The sequence below is a fragment of the Aquarana catesbeiana genome, linkage group LG02 (assembly GCF_042186555.1).
Source record: "Aquarana catesbeiana isolate 2022-GZ linkage group LG02, ASM4218655v1, whole genome shotgun sequence".
Classification (NCBI taxonomy): domain Eukaryota; kingdom Metazoa; phylum Chordata; class Amphibia; order Anura; family Ranidae; genus Aquarana; species Aquarana catesbeiana.
In genome coordinates this window covers 748,180,849-748,205,715 of record NC_133325.1, presented here as the reverse complement: position 1 = coordinate 748,205,715, position 24,867 = coordinate 748,180,849, and the positions used below count along the sequence as shown (strand labels likewise).

General features: G+C 42.5%; 1 protein-coding gene across 6 annotated transcripts in view; it reads left to right on the top strand.

Moving 5' to 3' along the window:
- GRIK1 (glutamate ionotropic receptor kainate type subunit 1) overlaps positions 1-24,867 on the top strand; it is a 652,481-nt gene that overhangs the window by 402,735 nt on the left and 224,879 nt on the right. For all 6 annotated transcript variants that reach the window (XR_012241793.1, XM_073617099.1, XM_073617101.1 and 3 more), the window contains exons 6-7: positions 4,546-4,719; positions 23,964-24,107. Coding sequence is in view for 5 of the 6 variants with exons in the window: in XM_073617099.1 (XP_073473200.1) it covers positions 4,546-4,719; positions 23,964-24,107 (318 nt within the window). In the remaining variant the exon portion in view is untranslated. The remainder of the gene's footprint in view (positions 1-4,545; positions 4,720-23,963; positions 24,108-24,867) is intronic.

Below are 24,867 nucleotides of genomic sequence, written 5' to 3'. Positions count from 1 at the left end.
TTTTCTGCACCTGTTTGACAGGTGAATATCATTGCAATTTTTTTACAGCAAGGCCAATTCTTGCTTTTATCAAGATTACCTCTATAGGGTTACGGTGGGAAGACGCCTCCGACACCCAAAGACCTATTTTTACGCACCCGTTACTTCTATCCAAAGTCAAATTGACACCAGAATGTATCCAAAAAATCTCTAATCTTGTTCCCAGTGCACTACATTGTGGCCTCTTCATACACACTGGCTCCACAGCTGTTGCTGAGAAAAATAAAGGCAGCTTGCAGGGAAAATGTCTTTTTTTTGGCTTTATAAATGCAATTATTGCTGCAGCAGATTCTAGACATGGTACAGATCTGCCACTTTACATGTAGACAAGGAGACCCCCCTGGCACTATAAGGAATTTTTCATTTGTATGCTTTTTAAAAATCAAAAAATCACTGCTCATTTAAAAATTACGTTTTTCACAAACTTTTTTTTTATTGATATATGTCCCCCAGGGCAGGATCTGAACCCTAATAACCATTGTATGCCCAATTACTTGCATGTAAGCCTTCAAAATGGGCACTTTTGATTTTTGACTTTAATGGGGTTCGTTAATCGGGTCTGAACTTTTGCGGTGTTCGAAAGTTCTGGTGCGAACCGAACAGGTGTTCGTTCGGCCCATCCCTACTCACTATCAGCTCAGTTTCAAATTATATTTTCATTATGATGCCAAATACGCAGAAATCAGGGCACATTAAGATCTTTGCATGTTGCCCTGTTAATGTGCAGGCAAGAGGAGGTTACTGTATGTCAATGTGGAAATGTGATGAGATTCATGTTTGTAAAGGTTGAGTAACAGAAAGCTGAGTGAATTTGCAATCCAGTGTCTGAAGATGTACAGGGAAGAAGAGTAGAGTATATAATTTTTGAAGGTAGCCAGAGTCTTGTAGGGAGATGAAGAGAAAGAAGAGTTGAGCTACTCGATCTCCCTCCTGTCTCCCTTTCGACCCTTGCTACCTATTACCAACAACCCCTTGTTTCCCACTGGTCCTGACCCACCCCAAGTGTTCGCTTGGTGGATTTCCTGTGGCCTTGCTTATGTGCAACATTTTGTGACTGCTCGGTCCCCACCAACATGGACCACCTTTCGTGAGTCACGTGACGTTCCCCAGTCTGAGTTTTTTTGCTTCATCCAGCTTCAGCACTGGATAGCATCTCTCCGGCATACCTCTTTCTATCCATTTCATAAAAACGTTTTTGAGCATATCTGTCAGCACTCCCCGGGTTCCCCAGGGCTCATCTCCACTCTCTACGCATCCTTGAATAGCCGATCATCACATACTTAACTTTCTTATGTGTATCAGTGGGAACGAGATTTGGGTACTGAGATTGCTCTGGCAGATTGGAGCAAGGCCTGGTCTTCAGTTGCTAAATGTTCATTAAATACTGTCACCTTAGAGGCGGTGTATAATATGTTTTTGCTGTGTTATTGGTAAGGATCAGCAGGGCTGTAGATCATTTTTTGTTCTGGGGGGGGGGGTTCAGCAGCAGGTACTAAGTAAAAGTCTTTTTAAATAAAATATATTGCGCCAAAATTATACTGGAAAAAGGAAAAACGATATGTGTTGCCCCTAGTAAGCAATCACATCCTTATTGTATTTTATCAGGTCCTTTAGAAAATCAAACCCGATTTCAGTTTTTTCCTTCTTCCAGTTTTTATGAACAATGTTGGCTATTGTCCAGTATTCGTGTCCAGACTGAATAGGTGCAAAGTGAGTGTGCTGCTTACCTACAAGAAGATGGTGCCCTTTGCAACTCCTCAGTAAGGTTGGCTATTATGGTGCAATGTGCATCATGTTGTGTCAGAGCACTTACTGACTTTTTTAACTTTTACAGATAAAAAAAAAGGGGGAATGCACTGCCTACCACAGGATGGTGCACTGTAATAGACAATCTTACTTGGCAGGTACAAAGGGGGCCTCTCATTTTGTGGAAGGCAGCAGACTCCCTGTGTTCACATTAGCTTAATTTTCAAATAATCACAGAATAAAACAAAACAAAACAAAACAATCAACTGAAAGATGACCAGCCTTGAATACACTGACTTTTCTTTAGGCTAGGTTCACATCTAAGCGGGTGCTTAGATGTGAACCTTAATATTCATACCAGGCCCTTTGGGTTTGGTATGAATATTAAGGGGAACCCTGAACGAAAAATAAAAAAAAAAGTTTCCCCGTGGCTTCCCTGTGGCGTCACAGGGGGGCGGGACATTCGTTTACGTCACTGGGTGGCCCTGCTCTCAGGTATATAACAGCTGTCACCCAGAAGAAGCTTCACTTGGCGGGAGCCTCCCATGGAGGTGGAACTGTTGTGTTTTATTTATTTTTTCGGTCTGTCGGGCGGAGTGAATTTACATCGCTGGACATTTTTGTTTTTTTATTTTTTAATAAAGGACTTGTCCCAAGCTGCCTCTTGTCTTTTTTACCATTTTTGACACTTTTTTGTGAAATGGTAGGGGTACAATGTACCCCGTTACCAATTCACATAGGGGGGCTGGGATCTGGGGGTCTCCTTGTTAAAGGGGGCTTCCAGATACCGATAAGCCCCCTGCCCGCATACCCCCACAACCACTGGGCAAGGGTTGTGGGGATGAGGCCCTTGTCCCCATCAACATGGGGACAAGTTGCTTTGTCAACATAGTCCAAAGCACCCTCCTCATGTTGAAGGCATGTGGCCTGGTACAGTTCAGGAGGGGGCTGCTCTCTCGTCCCCCCTCTTTTCCTGCAGCCTGCAAGGTTGTCTGCTCGGATAAGGGTCTGGTATGGATTTTGGGGGGAACCCTAAGCCATTTTTTTTATTTTGGTGCAGGGTCCCCCCTAAAAATCCATACCAGAGCTGAAGGGCCTGGTATGGATTTTGGGGTGAACCCCAGGCAATTTTTTTTTATTTTTGGTTATTTTTACCCCAGGTAAGATAGGAATATTTAATTTTTATTGTTTCACTTTACACATTAGAAAAATCAGTGCTCCCAAAAATACGTCTATTTTAAAAAAAAAAATGCATTGATACATGTCCCCTGGGGCAGGACCCAGGCCCCCAAACACTTTTTATGACAATAACTTGCATATAAGCCGTTAAAATGAGCACTTTTATTTTTTCATGTTAGTGTCCCATAGACATTAACGGTGTTCTGGCGGCTTTCGAATTTGCCCCGAACACAGCATATTGTACGGTGTTCGCCGAACATCCGAACAACCAAAGTTCAGCCCAAACTTATGCTCAGGCCGAACCGTTCACCCATCCCTAGTTATTGGGTCCTGGCCCGTATCGCCCTGGCTAACCCGACCTCTGGTGATTGCTGGTTCCGGGGGTATGGCCATCGTGGGGATGTTTTGCATACCTGGCGAACCTGCCCTAGGCTGGTGGGCTTTTGGTCCTGAGTGTTTGGTCTGCTGTATTCCCTGTTTCACCTAAATATCCGAAAGGAGGCTAAATTTGCTTTGCTGCATTTCCCCATCCCGGCTTATTTGCTCATGAGCAAAAACTGGCATCTTATTTGTTCATAGCATCCAAAAGGACGATTTCTCAGACAGTCCTCTTCCAGGGAGAGAGAGACCTTTTGATGGCCATGATGCTTAATGAACAAATGTCCAGTATTCTTAACGACTCGCACGTTAAGTTCCTAAAAATTTGGGAACCATGGTTGACATATGCCTTCCCTAATCTCCCTCTGACAAGCTTGGGTCGACTTTAACAGGTGTCTCAGGCGATCATGGGTCCCTACCTTCCCTTTCTGCCCTTCCTTTTGCTCTTATCTTTCTTTCCTGTCTTTGCTCTTGTTTCCTCTCTTTTGATGGGTTTGTTAACCCTCTTTATTTGTCTATTGATGTCCAGGATTACCCACAGGGGGTCTTTGGCACATATGTCCTGGATACTTTGGCAAAATGTGGGGGCTTCCCCCAAAATACATGTAGGTAATGCTTAAGTTTAATGTGATTATTTGAGAAGGAGGCCCTCCCTCCTTCGTTTATACTGTGAGTGTGAATTTATGTTTTAATGTTGCCAGTCATAGCTCCTGCGTGGGTAGACTAAGTGCTTCTTTTTTGTATCACTGTACATTTTTTATAGATTTGCAATAAAAATTATTGAACGGGAAAAGTTGAGAGAGGAATGATATAGGACAGGATCTAGGTATAGATCTGGAAGAAGGGAAAGATGGGGCAGACATAGGGGGAGAAGGAAAGAAGAGAGAAGATAAACATAAAACAAAATGAGGGAACGAGAACTAGGGAGCATACGGAAAGGGTAGGGCAAGTGAGTTTTTTACTGTTTATATTCTTGTGGCTTTCATAATGAATGGCATTGCACCGCAACACACATATACCTATGCATTCCAGTAATGCATGTTATAACATTGCTACAATCCAGAATTGTAAAACTGTGCCCTAGTTTCGCGTTTCTCTTCGTAGAAATAAGTATGTTCATTTTGTAATAAATAACAGACACTAAAATATGACTAAGTCTCACTTTTGCAGCATTGACATGTGATGTATGTTCTTTTCTACCAGGACCTGTTTGCCCTGGACCTTGAGCCATACAGATACAGCGGTGTGAATATGACAGGATTCCGCCTTCTGAACATTGACAATCCTCAGGTGTCATCAGTGGTTGATAAATGGTCGATGGAACGTCTGCAAGCACCACCCAAACCGGAGACTGGCCTTCTAGATGGAATGATGACTGTGAGTAGAAATTAAAGTGACTATAAAAGCATTCCACTTACTGTATTTATTTGTGTGCTATAGTGTCAGAGCAGTAATAACTGATTTGTGTGTTTTGCTGAGTTGGGAACCCTATACCTATAAATGTTTTACCTATTTTGAATTATTACCTTACCCTACAGTGGTTTGGGGTGAATTTTTTTTATGTCTAAAAAAATGTAACTTATGTTTTATATCTGTTTCTTTTACTATTTGAAAAACCTTTCTTTACAAATAAACATTTAAAACAGGATGCATCCATTACCAATCATTACCTGAGCAATATGCTTTTTTTCTTTTTTTTCTTTTTTGAGAGAGCACAGCAGAAGCTTCAGAGTTTCTCTATGATACTGAAACTTCACATGACCTATGTGAGCAGGGAGTCACAACCTCTGACTCATTCCATTCTGTATATACATTTTGGTTTGAGCTATCGTGCTCTGTAAACATCAGGCTTTTGTGTTAACAGAGCAAATAAGAAAAGACAGGTAAACATGTGAAAACAATCCTACTGCTCCAACTGTTGGCTGAAAATGTAAATGCAAAATAAGTACTGTATATGCAATATTACATTTTTATCATTATTCTTATTATACATTTCAGTCATTGACCTATTTATTCAGCAATCATTTTGTCATTAGGATAACAAATACATTTATTGTTTTATTCAGGGAAAACAAGGTTTTCCTTTGATGATATTGTCTTGCAAAACTTTCCTCATTTTCTCTGCAATGTGAAGACAAAAATATGTAACAAAAATTAAAAAGTACCTTTTTCTTCAACTTTGATCAGTTTTAGCTTTTAAAACTACTGTTACTATAGTGTTACTGTTGATATAAAGTATACATTTTATTTTACAATTGGTCATGTTTATGACATTAAAGGTATGTTGTGGTACAAAGTGTTGCAAAGTTAATTACAAATATAATACATGCATAAAGACGTTTTTTTTTCCAATTTTGCAGTTTGTTAAAGTGGAGCTCCACCCAAAAAGGGAAGCTCCTTTTGTCTGCCTCCCCCTCCCCCCCTCCACTGACACATTTGGCACCTTATGGGGGAAGGAGGAAACGGGTACCTGGTTTTGACAGGTACCTGCTCCCACTTCCGGCTCAGTCCCCCCCCCCCCCCTTCCTCCACAGCTGGCCCATTCATAAATGACAGCTTAATACATATTCTGTAAAAATGTTTCTTTGCTGACCAAACTGCTTCAGAATTTTGAGGGAGCACCTAAGGAGTGACATGTTCCAAGTTTAGTCATTGAGTATGTGATGTCATAGGAGAGAGTGAGTTCACTTTTAATTTTATCCTTGATGGCGAAAATCGCTAATATAGCATAAACCTTAAAGTAATTTTCAATATTTTTAGATCTGAATATTTATTAATATGGTGATCCTGCCATAGAAGTCTTCAGGTTTTCAAGCACTTCCTGTTATGGGGTGACAATGTCCCATTTTGTCTCCCAGTTGTGCTCCTGTGATGTCACCCTTCCATGTAGGCTTCCAATGGGGAACGCAAATTGGCTATGCTGACATTCGTTGTGCAAGAACGGTCTGCTATTATCACCAATAAAAAATGCCCTGGAGCAACAGTCACTTATGATACACAAAGACACAAATCATCCAGTGGGGGTTTACATCTGCTCAAATATATGCCCCTAGCCAGTGACTTTACCCCTAATCTGCTGTTTTATGCTGATTAACCCTTATTGAGTCCACTATTTATCAGTTTAGCAGTCTCTAGCATTCTTCCCAGTTGTTGTACAAGAATGTTTATCATTCTTTATGGCTTGTTTTTAGCCCTCTGTTTTATAGAGCCATCTGTATTTCTAAGTTGATAAAAGAAAAACAGTCCTAACAATGCACGGGCCAGAGCTTAATATAGAAATCGCCATGACATTTAAAAATTATTGCTGAACCAGCATTATTTCCAGTTTACCAACTGATTAATAGTCTGAAGCATCTGGTGGTGCACAGTGATAATGAGGACTTAGATTTACACCACTGTCCATCGGCCAGCGCTTTTAATAAATACTGCTCTTTTATACAATTACAGATAAGAATTATTATCCACTGCTATAAAACTCTGCTTGTTGTTTTCATAGTTTATGCAACAGGAAAAATAAAAGAGCATTTTCAATAAAAAAAAAAAAATGAAACACTCTGCTCGATTGGGGCCATATAGAACCCTATTGCCAGGGCTGGGACAAGGGGTGGGCAGGAGGGGTGGCTGCCCTGGGTGCAATGGTTTATTGCAGGGATGGGGCGCCCTGTCTCAGTTGCTTCTGCTACAAGGCTGACAGGTATGGTATCAGTGACATCACTGCTATCCCTAACCCTAAGTGAAGGGGGGGTGCAGTTTGGCATCTTTGCCCTGGGCACTGGATTACCTTGTCACAGCACTGCCTATAGCAAGATACTCAGTAGACTGCTCTAGAGAATTTTATGAGAAGCTACACAGGAGAAATACCTATATAATGCTATGTGAAGCTACACAGGAGACAGATCTACATAACCCTACGGAAAGATACTTGAGACAGCTCTATAGAAGTCTATGGGAAGAATCTTGGCAAACAGCCCTAAAGAAACCCTAAAGGAAGCTATTCAGGAGAGACAACTATGAAACCCAATGGGAAGCTACTAGAGATGGGCCGAATGCCCCCCCCCCCCCCCGTTTGATTTGAGCAGAACTCCCAAACAGTGGAAAGTTCTGACCCGAACGGTGGACCCCATTGAAGTCTATGGGAGCCGAACAGGAGAAATGAAAAGTGCCCATTTTGAAAGCTTTTATGCAAGTACTTGGCCATAAAAGGGTATGGGGGTCTGGGTACTGCCCTGAGGGATATGTATCAATGCAAAACTATTTTTTAAAAACAATCATTTTTTTTAGGACCAGTGATTTTAATGGTGCTTAAAATGCAACAATAAAAATGAAAAATTCCTTTAAATATAGTGCCTGGGGGGGTCCCCTTAGTCTGCTTGTAAAGTGGCACATCTGTAGCATGCATAGAACATGCTGTAGGAAAAAAATGAAATCTCTAAAGAAAAAAAAATGAGTTAAGTCACATTTAAATTAACTCGCAGTTGCAATTTCCGGCACCTGGCTATTGAAAAAAAATGGCATTCGGGTCTGGTATGCATTTGAAGGGGAACCTCACACCAAAATGAAAAAAAAAAACGACGTGGCCCCTTAAAATCTATTACAGACCCTTATTGGAGCACGCAGCCTGGCAGGTGAAGAAAGGGGGGATGAGCAAGCTCCCCCCCCCTGAATCATACCAGGCCACATGCCCTCAACATGGGGGGTGCTTTGGGGCAGGGGGGGCAAAGGTCTCTTCCCCAGATTCCGATGAATGCTGGGTCGGTGATGTCACAAGGGGGCGTGCCACTAGGTGACATTGCCTGATGGCCCATCCCTTACCTATATAAGGACTGTCAAACAGCGGAGAAGGCATTCGGCGGTTGGCCATCAATGAAGGCAGAGCGGGGTTTTTTTTCATTCTGTTTCAGGTGCGGCGGGTGGCGTGATCGATGGATTTACATCTGGGGGGCGCTGTTTTTTTTGTTTTGTTTTTTTTAAATAGGACTTGTCAAAAACTCTCTGTGTTTTTATTACTTTTTGACACATTTTTGGTGAATGGGTAGGGGTACATAGTACCCCATACTCATCCAGATGGGGGGACTGGGATATGGGTCCCCCCTTGTTAAAGGAGGCTTCCAGATTATGATAAGCCCCATGCCCGCAGACCCCCACAACTGGAGCCCAGGGTTGTGGGGAAGAGAATCTTGTCCCCATAAACATGAGGGTAAGGTGCTTTGGAGTGGGGGAGCAGAGCACCCCCTGCCCCGAAGCACCCCCCATGTCGAGGGCATGTGGCCTGGTATGGTTCAGGAGGGAGGTTGCGCTCGCTGACCCCCCCTTGCCTGACCTGCCAGGCTGCATGCTCAGATAAGGATCTGGTATGAATTTTGGGAGGGGACCCGACGCTGTTTTTGTTTTTACTATTTTTTTAAAGGCAAATTTTTTTTTTTTTATTAGCTGTCAGTGGGGAAGCCCATTGACAGATAATGACTCATCAGTTATTAGTTATTATCCCAGCCCCGCTCCTTAACAACTAGCTTTTCTTGTGCCCTGATTGAGTAAAGCTTTGCCCAATCAGGGCGCAGAATTCACTGTGCAGCGCGCAGTGCATTTCAGGGTGTTCTGCGGTGCAAACACTCGCCGAACACCCTGCAAATCCAGGTGTTCCCTGAACAAACAGCCAATGTCCGGCCCGAATTCATGCTTGGGTCAAAACCGTTTGCCAAACATTAGAAGCTACACAGAAGACTGTCCTAGAAAATCTAATGGGAAGCTACATGCAGAACAGCTTTAATAAACTTAATGGGAAGGTGGCTAGGGGGAGGCTAGATCAGCTCAGTGTGGGAATCGTAGGAAAGAATAAATTCAATTATCCTTAAATGTTTAAAATGCTGCATGCAGAATTTGTTATAGGAAGCCTCTTCTAAGATAATCATGGTGGTTGTTATGCTGACTTCTAAATCTGAACAATATACCGGTACTTAGTCGTTGTTCGGGAACATGCATAAAGATGAAAAGCTCAGACTTTATTCCTTTTTTTTTGTATAATCTCTTTTTATTAGACATTTTAAAGTACAAAAAAAAATAACAACAAAAAACAATAATAAAGGTTACAAAGAATATAAAGCAAACTCCAGGTGGGTTGTCATGTGCCTTTTACTGAGGAGTGGCTTCTGTCTGGCCACTGATTGGTGGAATGCAGCAGAGATGGTTGTTCTTCTGGAAGGTTCTCCTCTCTCCACAGAGAAATACTGGAGCTCGGTCAGAGTGGCCATCAGGTTCTTGGTCACCTTCCTGACTAAGGCCCTTCTCTCCCGATCACTCAGTTTGGCCGAACGGCCCACTCTAGGAAGAGTCCTGGTGGTTCCAAACTTCTTCCATTTACTGATGATGGAGGCCACTGTGCTCAATGCTACAAAAAAAATTCTGTACCCTTCCACAGATCTGTGCCTCAATATAATCCTGTCTGGGAGGTCTAAAGGCAATGCCTTGTACCTCATGGCTTGGTGTAAGCTCTGACATGCACTGTGGGACCTTTTATCGACAGGTGTGTGCCTTTCCAAATCAATTGAATTTACCACAGGTGGACTCCAAGTTATAGAAACATCTTAAAGATGATCAGTGGAAACAGGATGCACCTGAGCTCAATTTTGAGTGTCACGGCAAAGGCTGTGAATACTTATGTACATGTGATTTTTTTATTTTTTTATTTTTAATACATTTGCAAAGATTTCAAACAAACTTCTTTCACATTGTCATTATGGGGTATTGTGGCTGTGAATACTTATGTACATATGATTTTTCATTTTTTTATTTTTAATACATTTGCAAAGATTTCAAACAAACTTTTTTCACATTGTCATTATGGGGTATTGTTTGTAGAATTTTGAGGAAAATAATGAATTGAATCTATTTTGGAATAAGGCTGTAACATAACAAAACATGGAAAAAGTGAAGTTCTGTGAATACTTTCTGGATGCATTGTAAATGGGATACAGCATTGGTGCTATAATCCTCCTAACACAGCACCATAGCAAATTGCAAGAGGACTGCAAAGGTAGATCCCCATAATCAGTACACATTATAGTAGGAAATAAGAATTATCGACCTCTGAATAGAAAGAAATGTTTAGGAAGGAAAACATACATAAGATATTAGATGGTCAACTGGGTGTGCAAGAATCAGAATGTTTTAGTGTAGATAAAACAGCCTAGTATCTGCCAGTGGATGGTGCTCATCCAAGGGGAGGTCTCGAGTTATGCAGAGGCAATGATATCTGAAGGATCCTCCCGATAAGCAGTAATTAGATCACTGCTCGGGTTGATTTTGGTCTATTATGTCTATTTCAAATGAATAAAACTTCCAGCCAGACCAGATGTCATGAAATTGTTTCTGTTTATCCTTGGAGGCAAGAACCCATTTCTCTTCTTCCTTTGACTCCCTCTACCTCTCTCTTCCAATCCTGCAGTGTGGGGCATTGGGATCGCTTCCAAATTTTGGGTATAAGGCTTTTTGCTGCTTTCAAAAGATATGGAGTGACGCTATTTTCATACGACTTAAGGAAGGAAGGGGTAGCATGACATAGACAGTGGAGGGGAGAGAATTGTATGAGCTTAAGTTTGATTTTCTGAATCCAAGGAAAAATGTTTTTCCAAATTTTTTGGATTTTGGGGCAGTGCCATCAGAGGTGCATGAATGTGACCTCCTGGACACAGCCTTGCCAACAATTAGGTTCTGAACCCAGAAAGATCTTGGCGTTCAGACTTTATTGTGATTTCACTTGCCACATATTGGCTCCAAATCTGTGATTGGGATGTCCTGATGTCAGGGGATAGCATGACAGCTAGGTAGTGTTGTGTGAAGGAAATCAACAATGACAATCTATGGGTTTCTTGAAAATGAGGTGCTCTACAGTGATATGATGTGATAATGTTTTTCTGAAATGAATGTTTCTTTCCTGTGGCAAAACACATGCATTTTACTGAAGAAATATGTAAATCATGAACAGGCTCTTAATCTCAGTGTGTATAGCCCACTGTAAGGAAAATCATATTCTCATGTTAACCAAATAGCGAACAAAAGATGAATATTTTTAGTCTCCCATCTCTGATAAGCTAAATTCCTTGTAAACTTTGGATCTAATGAGGCCACATTTCATATCTAGAGATCTCTTTTGCACAAATGTATCACTGCAGAGAATTATTTGAATAAATAGCCAACATATTACAGTTATTATTATGACTGTTATAAATGAAAAAGGGATAAATGTTGTTTGCCCTAGAGATCATCAGCATATATTGTATGTAGTATTTGGCCTATGCAGATGCCCTCTGTGCATCAAAAAGTGAGATAGGAACTTAATGACGCATTATATGGCAAATTCACCTTTTTTCAGGGAAATTGTATAGCCTTCTATGGCTCTTATTTCCATATAAAGCATTATCTGTGATGTTTTCATTAAAAGCTATTGAATGATAGTGTCACGTTTTCTAGACACAGAGCAGCATGAACAAAGGGAATGGTTAATGAAGGATGGAGTGATATTCTACATTAAGCTCTTAAAGGAAAGCTCCGGGCAAAACATAGAATTGGGAAATAAACCATAAGATAGCTAATCATACATGCCTGCATGCTGTTTTTTGTATGCGCTGTTTGGTGATAAAGATATATATCCAAAGCTTTTGAAATAAATTAAAATAAGGTGCATTCCATTGTAAACCAATCTCCACTACCAGTTTCACCATATTTGCTGGCTGCCATCCAATCCAAAGGGCTTCATTATGGCTATGCAGTGTCCAAATATAAGAGGAAGCCCACAGAGACCCATACATTGAATGTATGTGTTAAAATGTGTAAAAACCTAAACATTGGTAACTTTCAAAGTGTATGAAAGTGTATGGGGGGGGGAACCCCTACACTTTCCAAGTGTAGGGGTTTCCCCCCATTCAGACCACTTGAGAGTTTTGGCTAAGTACTGTGATACCACTTGTATATGATACCCCTACTTCACAGCTCACACGCTGCAATGACCCACTGGGATCAAGCCTGACTGGTGGAGATAGCCTTGCTACAGCCAAGTAGGAAGCCTAAATATGTAGTTAAATATTGACTGCCTTGTATGTATATTTCTAAAACTGGACTTTGGGCACAATCATTAAAATAGCATTTGAGGGGTTAGTAGCTGGTTACCTATCGCATGTAACAAGTCCAGTGGGAGCTGTACTATCTGGCAAATTTAAAACGCATTTTTCTAAAATGGTTGTGAACTATGGAAGCTATGCTCACAAAAGTAGGCAGAGGACAAAGGGCTAGTCACCATGAATACTTGTGGTCTCCCTGCAGTTGATGTTTGGTCTATGACTGACTTACCACTTCTTGTTCTACACCAGCCTTTCTTAAGAAGGGAAGGTTTCCACCAGAGGTTGCTAGTGGTTCTTTGAGCAATGAGTAATTTCCGCTCTTAGATAAGTAACCACTGACTGGACTATGAGGGGGTGTGGCCTAACGCAGCATGTGAGCGGACGTCTTTCTTAGCAGCTCCGTGATCACCTCTGCTTAATCCCGTGCAATCCTGTGTACCTGCCTCTGTATCTCGGCTGATTTCCTACCTGGCTGCTTGGTGAAGGCCCCATGCTCCCTTCTGTGCATTTAGTGGATGGGAAATCGCAAGAAGAAGCAGCCCCCCCAGCCAAAATGAACATCACCACGTGCTTCCGGACAAGATGGCCACTGATCCAGTGCTCCACATGCATCCCTTGCATCCACGCCAGAATTTTTTGGAGAAGAGCCGGACCCCTCTCCACCATCCTCCCTTGGGGCCCCCATTCCACCAGCGCTGCTATCCCAGACCTCCCCCAGCGAGGATGGCATGGAAGTAGACCCGGAGCCTACTCTGCTGGATGTTCTCAAAATTACCAAGGTAAATCATTCAGATCTTATGGGCAAGGTGGAGGAACTTAAACTAGACATAACAATAATGCTCCAGGTCATGCACAAGATCTGGGATCAGGTCTCTGACACGGAGCGGCACATTAGTGATCTGGAGGACACTGTTCACCCTGTCATGCCTGCTCTTAAAACCTGTGGCACCAAAATCAGATCACTGGAAGATAAGGTGGACGATTTGGAAAACCGTCTGCGCAGAAACAATCTGCGACTGGTGGGCCTCCCTGAGCGGGTCGAGGGGTCTGACACGGATGCTGGGATGCTGGTTTACCCAGGAATTTGGGAAAGACTGCCTGTCCCCCTGATTTGTCCTGGAAAGAGCCCATAGAGTTCCTGGCAGACCGCTCCCTGAAGGTAACCCTCCCCGCACTATGGTTATCCATCTACTCAACTACCAAGACAGGGACGGCATCCTACGCGCTGCTCGCCTGAAAGGGAGCCTCAAGATCAACAACGCGACGTTGTCCCTCTTGCCTGATTACTCCCCTACCGTTTGTGCATCAAGGGACAAATACCAACATGTCAAGCAGCTCCTGCGGGGAAAAGCCATTCAATACTCCATGTTATTTCCTGCCACGTTGTGGGTCGTTTACCAAGGTCAGGTGCATTTCTTTCAAACCCCAATGAATGCTCTCTCCTGGTTTGAATCCCTGCGACAACCTGGTCATTTGTCTGACCAGGCATCTTGCACCTGAACTGGGCTCTCCTTTTGGTAGTGAAACCTACCCCTACTTTTTTTCATACAGCTTCAAGAATCGTTACAGAGACAGGTACTCAAAATTATTTGCTCTGACAAGAGGATATAGATCTCCACGAGGGAGACTATGCTGCTAAGGTTACTTTCATTTTTGATCACTGACTGATCTAACATTTGTTCGTTGACTTCGGCTGTATAGGCCAGGTTCCCTTCCTTTATTAGCTGTTTGGGGTTTAGGCCTGCTCCTTGTTCTTTTTTTTTTTTCTTTTTTTTTTTGGAGACGGGTCGGGGTCAAACTCGCGTAGAGGTGTCTATTTCAAATCTCCTTCTCTCAAATTGCTTGAGTGTTTGCTGATATGTTTGCTGGTATGTGTGTTGTATGTTTGTGTGTGATTCCCTTTTGCCTTGCCTTCTCCTCCCTGTGTGAGGAGCCGTGCGGGGGCCTACGGTCAGTCCAAGGGGCTGCTAGCCCTTAATATTCTAAGGTTTAATATAATTTTTCTTATTCCACCATGTCTAAGGTCACGTGCATCTCCTGGAATGTGCAGGGGTTAAATTCCAAGTTTAAAAGGGCCTCATTGATTGATTTCCTCAAGGTACATAAACCGCATATCCTGTGCCTGCAGGAGACACATTTAATAGGGTTCAAGGTCCTTGCTCTCAAAAAACATTGGGTACTGTGCGGATACCATGCCACCTATTCTAACTATGCCCGGGGTGTGTCAATTTTAACATGCAAAGGACTACCCTTCACCTGTGAGAGGGTTGTTTCGGATCCAAAGGGTCGATATAGTTTTCTCCTCTGTACAGTATATGAGGTGCCTTTACTACTAGTGTTGGTAAATGTCACCCCCCCCCCTCGTTAAGGCTGAGGTCTTCACAGAATTGAGTGTTCGCTTGTCAACCTTACCAAAAATTGCAACCCTCATAGTCAGAGACTTTAACTCCGTGCTTAACTCCGTGCTTGACCCAAGTCTGGACCGCTTGAAGCCTCTTCACTAACGAAAGTTATTTGGTCAGTGGTGTGCTTCCTTTGGGTATGTTGACCTATGGCGACAGAGGAATCCCCTGGCTAGGGTATGCTCGTGTCAATCCCAGACCTACCGTGCTCTTTCCAGGCTAGATTATACCCTGGTGACATTGGATTTAGTCTCCTCTATTTACGCAGTTTCATATATTGCACAAATGATATCAGACCACTCTGCCCTTTCAATAGAGCTGCTATTGGGGCATAGGCTGTGGAAGCTCAGTCCACTCTGGATAACCACTCCTGATCTGCAGGACCCCATACACCAGGATATGTCCCATTACTGGTGGGACAATGCAGGGTCCTCCCCCATGGGCTCCACCTGGGATGCCTTTAAGGCGACTGTGCGGGGCTCTTACATCTCCAAAATCGCCAAACATAGGAAATAAACCCAGGCTACCCTCCGTACTTTGGAGTCCTCCTTAGAAGCAGCTAGAGCCCAATACAGTATACCACACTCCCCACTCCATATTCCCATGGGGTATTGGTGGGGGCACATAAAGCCCTTGCACTCCAAAGGGTGGATACCATTTAAAAAAATAACAACTCTATTTGTCAGCTAGGTTACATGAACACAGTGGAAAGAATGGAAAAATTGCTGGCATACCTTTCTCACACAGCATACACTGATAGGTCTATATCACAAATTAGACTCCATGATGGATCAGTCTCATCAGATCCTTCGACCATTAACCAGATGTTTAGGTCTTTTTATGAACACTTATACTCGGTTCTGGCGCCCCCTGCCGAGTTTGAGTTGGCGGGCTTCTTTGAATCCATCCAATTTCCCAAATTGGAGGACTCCAACAGACTTATTATGGATAAATCCCTAACGATTGAAGAAATTACAGAGGCCATATATTCTCCCTCCAAACAAGACTCCGGGGTTAGATGGTCTACCAGCAGAGTGGTACAAGCACTATGTGGAGGACCTTGCAAAAAAACTACATTCACTGTCTGAAGCTGCATTGGAGGAAGGGAAGCTTCCTGCCTCTGTGTGCGAAGCTTTGATCGTTGTACTCCCCAAACATGACAAAGACAAATTATTATGCGGGTCCTATCGTCCAATCTCACTATTGAATAGTGATTTTGAAGCGCTGGACAAACTCCTAGCTATAAGACTACAGAAGGTTATTCTTCGCCTTGTCCATCAGAACCGAACAGGGTTCATGCCTGGTAAGAGCACATACGATAACATTCGGCGTCTTTATTTACATGTTCATAGGGTGGCCACTGACCAAAAAAGTGAACTGGTGTTATCCTTGGATGTGCTGAAGGCTTTTGACACCATTAACCACTTGCCCACTGGGCACTTAAACCCCCTTCCTAACCAGACCAATTTTCAGCTTTCGGTGCTCTAACACTTTGAATGACAATAACTCAGTCATGCAACACTCTACCCATATGAATTTTTTGTCCTTTTTTCCCCACAAATAGAGCTTTCTTTTTTATTTTTTGCGTTAGAAATCAAAAAAGACTGAAAATTTGGTAAAAAAAATTCTTTGTTTCTGTTAAAATTTATTGCAGAGTATTGGCAAGTATTGGCAGAGTATTGGCAGAGTATTGGCAGAGTGTTGCAGAGTATTGCAGTGTTGCAGAGTATTTCACATTGTTGCAGAGTATTTGCAGAGTATTGCAGTGTTGCAGAGTATTTGCAGAGTATTGCACAGTGTTGCAAAGTATTTGCAGAGTATTGCACAGTGTTGCAGAGTATTGCCCAGTGTTGCAGAGTATTGCAATTATTGGCACTGATTGCAGCGCTGTGGGCTGGATGTTTAGTGGCCACAGCGCTGCTGCAATCTCTCCCCCTCTCCCCTCACACTGTACCGATCTGTACAGAGAGGGGAGGGAGGAACCGGCGTCATGACGTGACACCGGTTTGTTTACAAGTGATCGCTCCGTCATTTGACGCAACGGCCGCGATCAGGGGGACCCGGCGGTCATGGATGTTCCCAAGTGCACGCCCCAGGGGGCACGCGGGAGCAACTCTCTGGGAGGATGTCCATGGATGCCCACCCGGATAAACACGACCGCGCTGTAGCCGTCTTTCGGCTATGGCCCGGTCGGCAAGTGATTAATTGGTCTTTCCTTTGGGAAACCATGCATCCGGATGGGTTTTAGCCTTAACTACATCAATTGGGTTTGCCTGCTCTACATTAACCCTAGGGCCAGGGTATGCACCAACAAGGACATATCTGATGTTTTTTCTTTACAGAGGGATACGAGACGGGGCTGCCCGCTCTCGCCGATTATGTTTGCACTGGCTATAGAGCCTCTTGCTCTGGCAGTGCAACAGTCGGTGACGGTGAGAGGCATATGTTATGGTGAGCAAATGAAAAAGATTTCTCTCTATGCTGATGACGCATTCATTTACCTAGATGGCTTGGAGCAGTCATTTGTGGCAATAATGAGGGTCATGGAGGAATTCGGGAAGGTCTCTGGGCTAGGGGTCGGTTGGGAAAAATCTGTTGCATTTCCCATTGGCCCTAACCTCGATTACACATATCTAACTCTCTCCAAACTGGTCATTCAGCCCTCATTTAAGTATCTCGGGATCCAAATAAATGCAGATCTGTCCACTTATGAAACCCTTAACATAACACACATGGAGACTAGGCTCCGCACCTGGACTTCCTTGCCTCTCAATCTGATTGGTCGTGTTAACATTTTTAAAATGATATACCTACCCAAATTTTTATGTTTTTCGTGCATCCCCATTTTTTTTGTTACAAAAACTTTAAAAAAAATTAGACTCGATTTTGTCCACCTTCCTCTGGCAGGGGGCACGTCCACGTTTTGAAAAAGCATATCTCCAAGCTGCTAAAGCAGATGGCAGATTGGCTTGTCCAAATCTAAGGCACTATTTTTTGGCATCACAACTTACCTACGTCTATGAATTGTTCCTGGAGACCTCCTCATCTCCCTCCACCACTCTGCTGACTGCACTCTATGGTTCTAGGGCCTTAGTTTTAGACTCACTACACAGGTCGATACCTAAACGCTGCTCTCGCTGCTCTCCGATAAAGGTTAGAAGTGTTGCCTGGCATAAGAGTCAACTTTGGGAGGGGTATCTCCTAACGCTTCCCTATGGCAAAATCCCAATTTCTCAGAGCTCCTGGGCCACCCGGACTCCCTGTGGTGGACACGACTAGGGGTCACCCATATCTCTCACATTTTTGTTCATAACATTTTTGCTTCCTTTGATGAGTTGAAGGTCAGGTGTGCGGATGGTGTTCTTTGGGTGATGTGATGTGTTGGGTTTGCACCAGACATAGCGTTGTCTTTGATGGCCAAAAAGTTCTATTTTAGTCTCATCAGATCAGAGCACCTTCCTCCATACATTTTGGGAGTCTCCCACATGCCTTTTCGCAAACCCAAAACGTGATTTTGTTATTTGCTGAAGGCAATGGCTTTCTTCTGGCCACTCTGCCATAAAGCCCAACTCTATGGAGCGTATGGCTTATTGTCGTCCTATGTACAGATACTTCAGTCTCTGCAGCTTCTCCAGGGTTACCTTAGGTCTCTGTGCTGCCTCTCTGATTGATGCCCTCCTTGCCCGGTCCATGAGTTTTCGTGTGTGGCCGTCTCTTGGCAGGTTTGCTGTTGTGCCATGTTCTTTCCATTTGGTTATGATAGATTTGATGGTGCTCCTAGGGACCATCAAAGATTTGGATATTTTTTTATAACCTAACCCTGACTTGTACTTCTCAACGATATTTTCCCTTACTTGTTTGGAGAGTTCCTTGGTCTTCATGGCAGTGTTCGGTTAGTGGTGCCTCTTACTTAGGTGTTGCAGCCTCTGGGGCCTTTCAAAAAGGTGTGTATATATAATGACAGATCATGTGACACTTATATTGCACACAGTTGGACATCATTTAACTAATTATGTGACTTCTGAAGGTAATTGGTTGCACCGGAGCCTTTTATGGGCTTCATAACAAAGGGGGTGAATACATACGCACATGCCAATTATCAGTTTTTTATTTCTGAAAAATAGTTTTATGTATATATTTTTCCAATTTTACTTCACCGACTTAGACTATTGTGTTCTGATCCATCATATATAATTCAGATTTAAAAAAAACATTGAACTAAAGGCTGTAATGTAACAAAATAGGTAAAAAGCCAAGTGGGGTGAATACTTTTGCAAGGTACTGTGTATATATATATATATATATATATATATATATATATATATATATATATATACGTACTGAGGTCGGCAAGTGGCTAAATAGCAACCCGTGTTCAGGTCGCTCTTCAGAGAGCATTTGACAGGTGGTGAGGAGGATTTCTTTCACCACCTGTTTTGAACCCCCTAAATATCAGATAGCTGCACAGTTGCAGGGCGATTGCAGCGCGGGCCCATTCACCTAAGTGCCACCAGGGTATACAGCCCCAGCAGCTGCCTCTGCAGCAAAAGAGGGAGCAACTGGGGAGCAGTAGAAACCGCAGGGTTTTCCCTTCACTTCCTGTTTTGACTATGGGGCAGGAAATAAATGGAAATCTCGTCAATTGGACACGGATAGCAAAAAAGAAAAAAGACTGACAGGGATTATAATTCTCCCTTACTCTATCCAAAATAAAAAGTTTGACTTTAGTTCTACTTTAATGAATTACAACCACATACGGTGTATCTAAAAAACATGAAAATGACTCCAGATTTCCTTTCAGTCATAAGATGTAATTCAGCTGCCAGCTGGGGCCTCCTTGATGTGACTAATAGTTTTTGTTTTATTTTCACCTCCCAGTCTCCAGCTGAAGGTGCGATTTGATGGCGCTGTATCTAACCTTGATCACCAAGCCCTGTAGCGACTCTTTTTCATTCACCTGTGTCTTGCTGGTAGAAACTATTTTAATTTAATGTCTGTTTTGTTGACAAGCTGAAGTCCAGTTGTATATTTATCAGACTGCTGTGACTTCCAGTCTTATATTTATAGCCTGCTGATGTAATATACAACCTTGACAACAAGACCAGCGCAATAACATAACCAGCTGACTTTCTGAATTACTGTCACTGATAGAAGGACAGAATGCCTCTGTGATCTGTTTATACTCTGTGCTTTGTACAATGTGACTTTTTATCGTCGCATTCTTACATGCTGCCTTCTTAAAGGCCAACTCAACCCAACTCTGATATCTCAGTTTTGTTCAGTTGCTGGCAAATTGAATTACCTTATATCTGTCTTAAACTCCAATTTGAAACATCTCCTGCAGAATTCTCCATTCCATCCAAGTGAAAACGATTTCAAAATTTGTTGTTTTTATTAATTTTTTTTTTTTTTTTTTTTTAAGAGAGAGGTATAGCCGTTGAAAGGCCTTACCAGAGCTTCCAACTGTCCCTCATTTTGAGGGACTGTCCCTCATTTTAAACAAAATCCCTCTGTCCCTCTTTCCTCCTCATTTGTCCCTATTTTTTGGTCCAGAGGTATTGACCTTGTTAAACAAAGCATTATTCAATTACCAAAACTATTATACAATTCTTAAGTAGGATACACACTATAAGCAAATCAAAAGAAAAATTTTGTACAAGGAATGATCATTCGGTTTTCATATAGAGTGTACACAACTTTCGTCATCTGATCCGGACTTTCCAAACAAAAACTTCCAAACATTTTCTCATGAACAGAACTAACGATTTTCGTTTAATGTGTACTGTTTTCATACGTGAAAAATGAAATGTGAAAGACTGCGCATGATCAGAAAAAATAAACAAAACAAAAAAAAAAGCCTTTGTCGTACGAGAATTTTCGTACATTAGTTCCATCCCCAGTTTCAACTTGTTGTGAAACAATGAGGAAAACCAGGCGATCATTTGCCCCATTTTCTTATAGTGTGTACCTACCTTAGACCTTTTATGCATCCTCTGAATTTCTGCATTTGCTGTTTTGGACAGCCAGTATGAAGAATAATCATTGGTAAAAAGGACCTCTGGGTCCCTCTTTCCCATCTTAGAAAGTTGCTTTTTGAATGATACTAAATAATACTGTCATGCTCCCTATTTGCAAAAAGTGTAGCGCAGTACTTTTATAATGGGCTTTTAGGGGATAAAGGAGACACAAACCAAATCAAAGAAGTCATTGAGGTATGTTAGAAACATATCTCCTCTAGCAGGCAAAGTGCTGAAAGATCCACCTGGCTATTGACGATTGAGAGAAGAGGTTCTGTGGTCAACGCCAGTTGGTCCATCATCAGGCCTGAGTGAGACCCAGCCTCTGGCTAACCTAGAGTACATTATATGGCCAAAGGTTTGTGGTACACCTGTCCATCACACCTATATGAGCTTGTTGGACATCTTAGTCCAGGACCATGGGCAATAACATTTCAGAGCTCAGTTCAGGCCACTGTAGTGTCTCCACACCAGACTCTTTAAACCATGTCTTTATGGAGCTGGCATTCCCCAAACTGTTGCTACAAGACTGGAAGCACACGAATTTCTATACTGGTAGTGGTCAATTCTCATAGTATAGGGCTCTCAAGTGTGGCCCCTAACATAGCTAAAGGGCCATACATAATATTCAGTAAAGGCAATGCTGCAAAAAACTGTCAGAGACTTGTAGATTTAACATGAAAGCAGGTGTCTCCTTCCTGACTTTGCCATGTCTTTTATGCGGAGCGTGCTCATCAGTGCCCGGGACCAGGCGGAGACTGCGGTCATGTGAAGAAATTGACATTAAGGCAGTTTCTGACTTAGAGATGAACCTTCAACGTGTGCAGCAATAAAGTGCAGAGTTCCTCTGGAAAGCGACTAGTCCCTTGTCAATTCACAATGTAACTTTATGTTGCATTAGGAGAGACGTGCTGAGCCCGTGACCACTGGACCAGTCCAGCGTACCTCTGTTTCCACACTCCCAGTAACAGAATGCGGTCCCACCGAGCACATAGCACAGACCTCATGCGCGCTCTCACTTAACTCTTTCCTTCCCGTACCTTGCGACTAACCCATAGATCTATGTAACGTGGGTTCGAAACCAGTTGCTATTGGATATTGACCACTAAGGAGTGAGCCAGAACATCAACCCCCTCGCTACCGGGGGATCTGTCATCTTACCAGGTACCACTCTTAAAAACTGGTTGCTTGCAGCTTGTTCTTTAACTTGGTTACCCATAGCAACTATACTACTCTTCTTGACTTGCCGAGTCAACCTTTTGTAGTGGTGTTACTTCATACCTCATATGTGCTCTACAGACCCTGGTTCTTTGGAATACGCCAGAACCAACATATATTCCTTTGAATAACCTCAGATAATGTTTTGGCCCAGGCATACTTCCATGAGGTGAGAGTCCATAATGGCATTGTCCATGACTTGAATGCTGTCCAAGATCCCCATTTTTTTTCAGCGTCACATTTGCTACCCCCCCCCCCGTGAGTTTATGTTCCACCTCTACCCATGTTCCTGTTCCTCGGAGCCCTCGGATCTCAGCTGTACCCCTTTTTATAGCACAGTTAGGCCAACCAGAAATAAAGCCCGGTAAATGAGCCCAAAATGTTTAACCCTTTCCCCAGCCAGGGCTGGCTGCTGGATAACTTGCTGCACACACATTTTCAACCTGCCTACATGCAGACACGTTGTAGGAATTTTTGGAGATTGGGTAATTCTTTGGAAGACATACATGGACTGGAGAAAAGTTTCAGGATGCTGTCATAGACCAGAGATACATTTCATAAGACTGCTTGAGATCCCAGCTGTTACAGCCTCTTAGAAAATCAATACCTCCATATTTGTGCTCCCTACAACCCACATTTGATATTTCTCTCAGAAATCTCCATTATATAGGATTGAGATAAAAAAATAGGAAAAGGAAAAAACAAAAAAAAATTATAAAAGGGACAGACTGATAGAATAGAGAAAAAAAAAGTTAGTGTGAAAAAGTTAAACAAAACCATTAACTAGTAGATGCCAGTCTAAAGAGCATTTTTCCTTCACTATGATGAGTAAGTACTAGGCGTGGAAAAAAACAAACTACTGTTTGAATGGGTCTCAAGGGCCACACGATATATGTCTAAGAGCCACATGTGGCCCCTGTGCCACATGTTGGGCACCACGGGTCTGAAATGTTTTTGTATGTTGTAGATTTAACAGCACTCCACACTGGAAACTACTGAGCTCAATTTGGAGGGCTGTCCACATGCTTTTTGTTCAGTAGTTGTGAAGATGAGTTGTCCATCAAACTGTTGACCATATGGTGTACATGGAACCTTAGTTTCTGCTGTGAATGTCCTGTTCTAGGCTTTTCTTGCTGTGCTACAGAAAGGGGGACGTTCTAATTGTTTGCTATAGACAAGCCACAAGAAATGAAGTAACCATAAACTTAAATGTAAATTTTGTCCATGCATGGTAAAGAAAAAAGTTGACTTTAATGCCAGCTACAGCAGCTGCCTTTACTTGTACCTTCCCATTGCTTCCTGGCGCTCCATTTGTCTTCAGTAGCAAAGTGAAGTGGCTTGACCTTGAGCCTGGATGGGGTTGAGGGTACTTTCCCTGCCAGAGTGATGAATAGCCAAGTATTAGTTCTGTCACATCAGTAAAGGAAGTAAGTCACATGCTCAGCCCATAGTATTGGATATGGTATTTTGCCTTATCCAGGGGGAGCAGAATGGCGGGTATACAACAAACTTTGGGGACTAGCATTAAAAGGATATGTTGCTTGACCCTGCATAGGAATAAGAGGTTCACTTTAATACAAGGAATGCAAGGTGAAGGTAAGATTTCTATGTAAATAGAAGTAGTGTTTTTTATATCGAAGATCTCAGTACTACACATTTAAAATGTAAAAAAAAATGTCTTGTGTCTAGATTTTTATATTCTCACTTGTAGATACGTATAAATAATTTTTGTACAGAAAAGTTTTTTTTATAAAATATTTATCAGCATGGATGTGTTTTTTACTAATTGTGAGTAGCATGACAGACAGGGACAGCTTTGTTCAGTCATGAGTATTATAGTAAAATGTAGTCTGTCTATGTCTCCAACACAGACAGATGCAGCGTTGATGTATGATGCTGTCTACATGGTTGCAGTTGCCACCCAGCGAGCGTCACAGATGACTGTCAGCTCTCTTCAGTGCCACAGACACAAACCCTGGAGATTTGGACCCCGCTTCATGAATCTCATCAAAGAGGTATGTCAGCCATGTTTTCCTTGGTTTAAAGGGCTAGAAAAACCTAAATTACAACTTGACTTATGTTTAAGAGAAATCTGTCAGTTTTTTAAATACTGTATTCCTTAGTTTGACATAGATTAATTTTTCTAATAAACTTTATTTTTCAAAGAAATGTTTGGTATGGCTCCCAGCTGATATATCTCTTAGATATCTATATTCTGTGCTCTATATACACTATATTACCAAAAGTATTGAGACGCCTACCTTTACACTCACATGAACTTTAATGACATTCCAGTCTTATGCCCCGTACACACGGTCGGATTTTCCAATGGAAAATGTGTGATAGGACCTTGTTGTCGGAAATTCCGACCGTGTGTAGGCTCCATCACACATTTTCCATCGGATTTTCCGACACACAAAGTTTGAGAGCAGGCTATAAAATTTTCCGACAACAAAATCCGTTGTCGGAAATTCCGATCGTGTGTACACAAATCCGACGCACAAAGTGCCACGCATGCTCAGAATAAATAAAGAGATGAAAGCTATTGGCCACTGCCCCGTTTATAGTCCCGACGTACGTGTTTTACGTCACCGCGTTTAGAACGATCGGATTTTCCGACAACTTTGTGTGACCGTGTGTATGCAAGACAAGTTTGAGCCAACATCTGTCGGAAAAAATCCTAGGATTTTGTTGTCGGAATGTCCGGACAAAGTCCGACCGTGTGTACGGGGCATTAGTCCGTCAGGTTCAATATTGAGTTGGCCCACCCTTTGC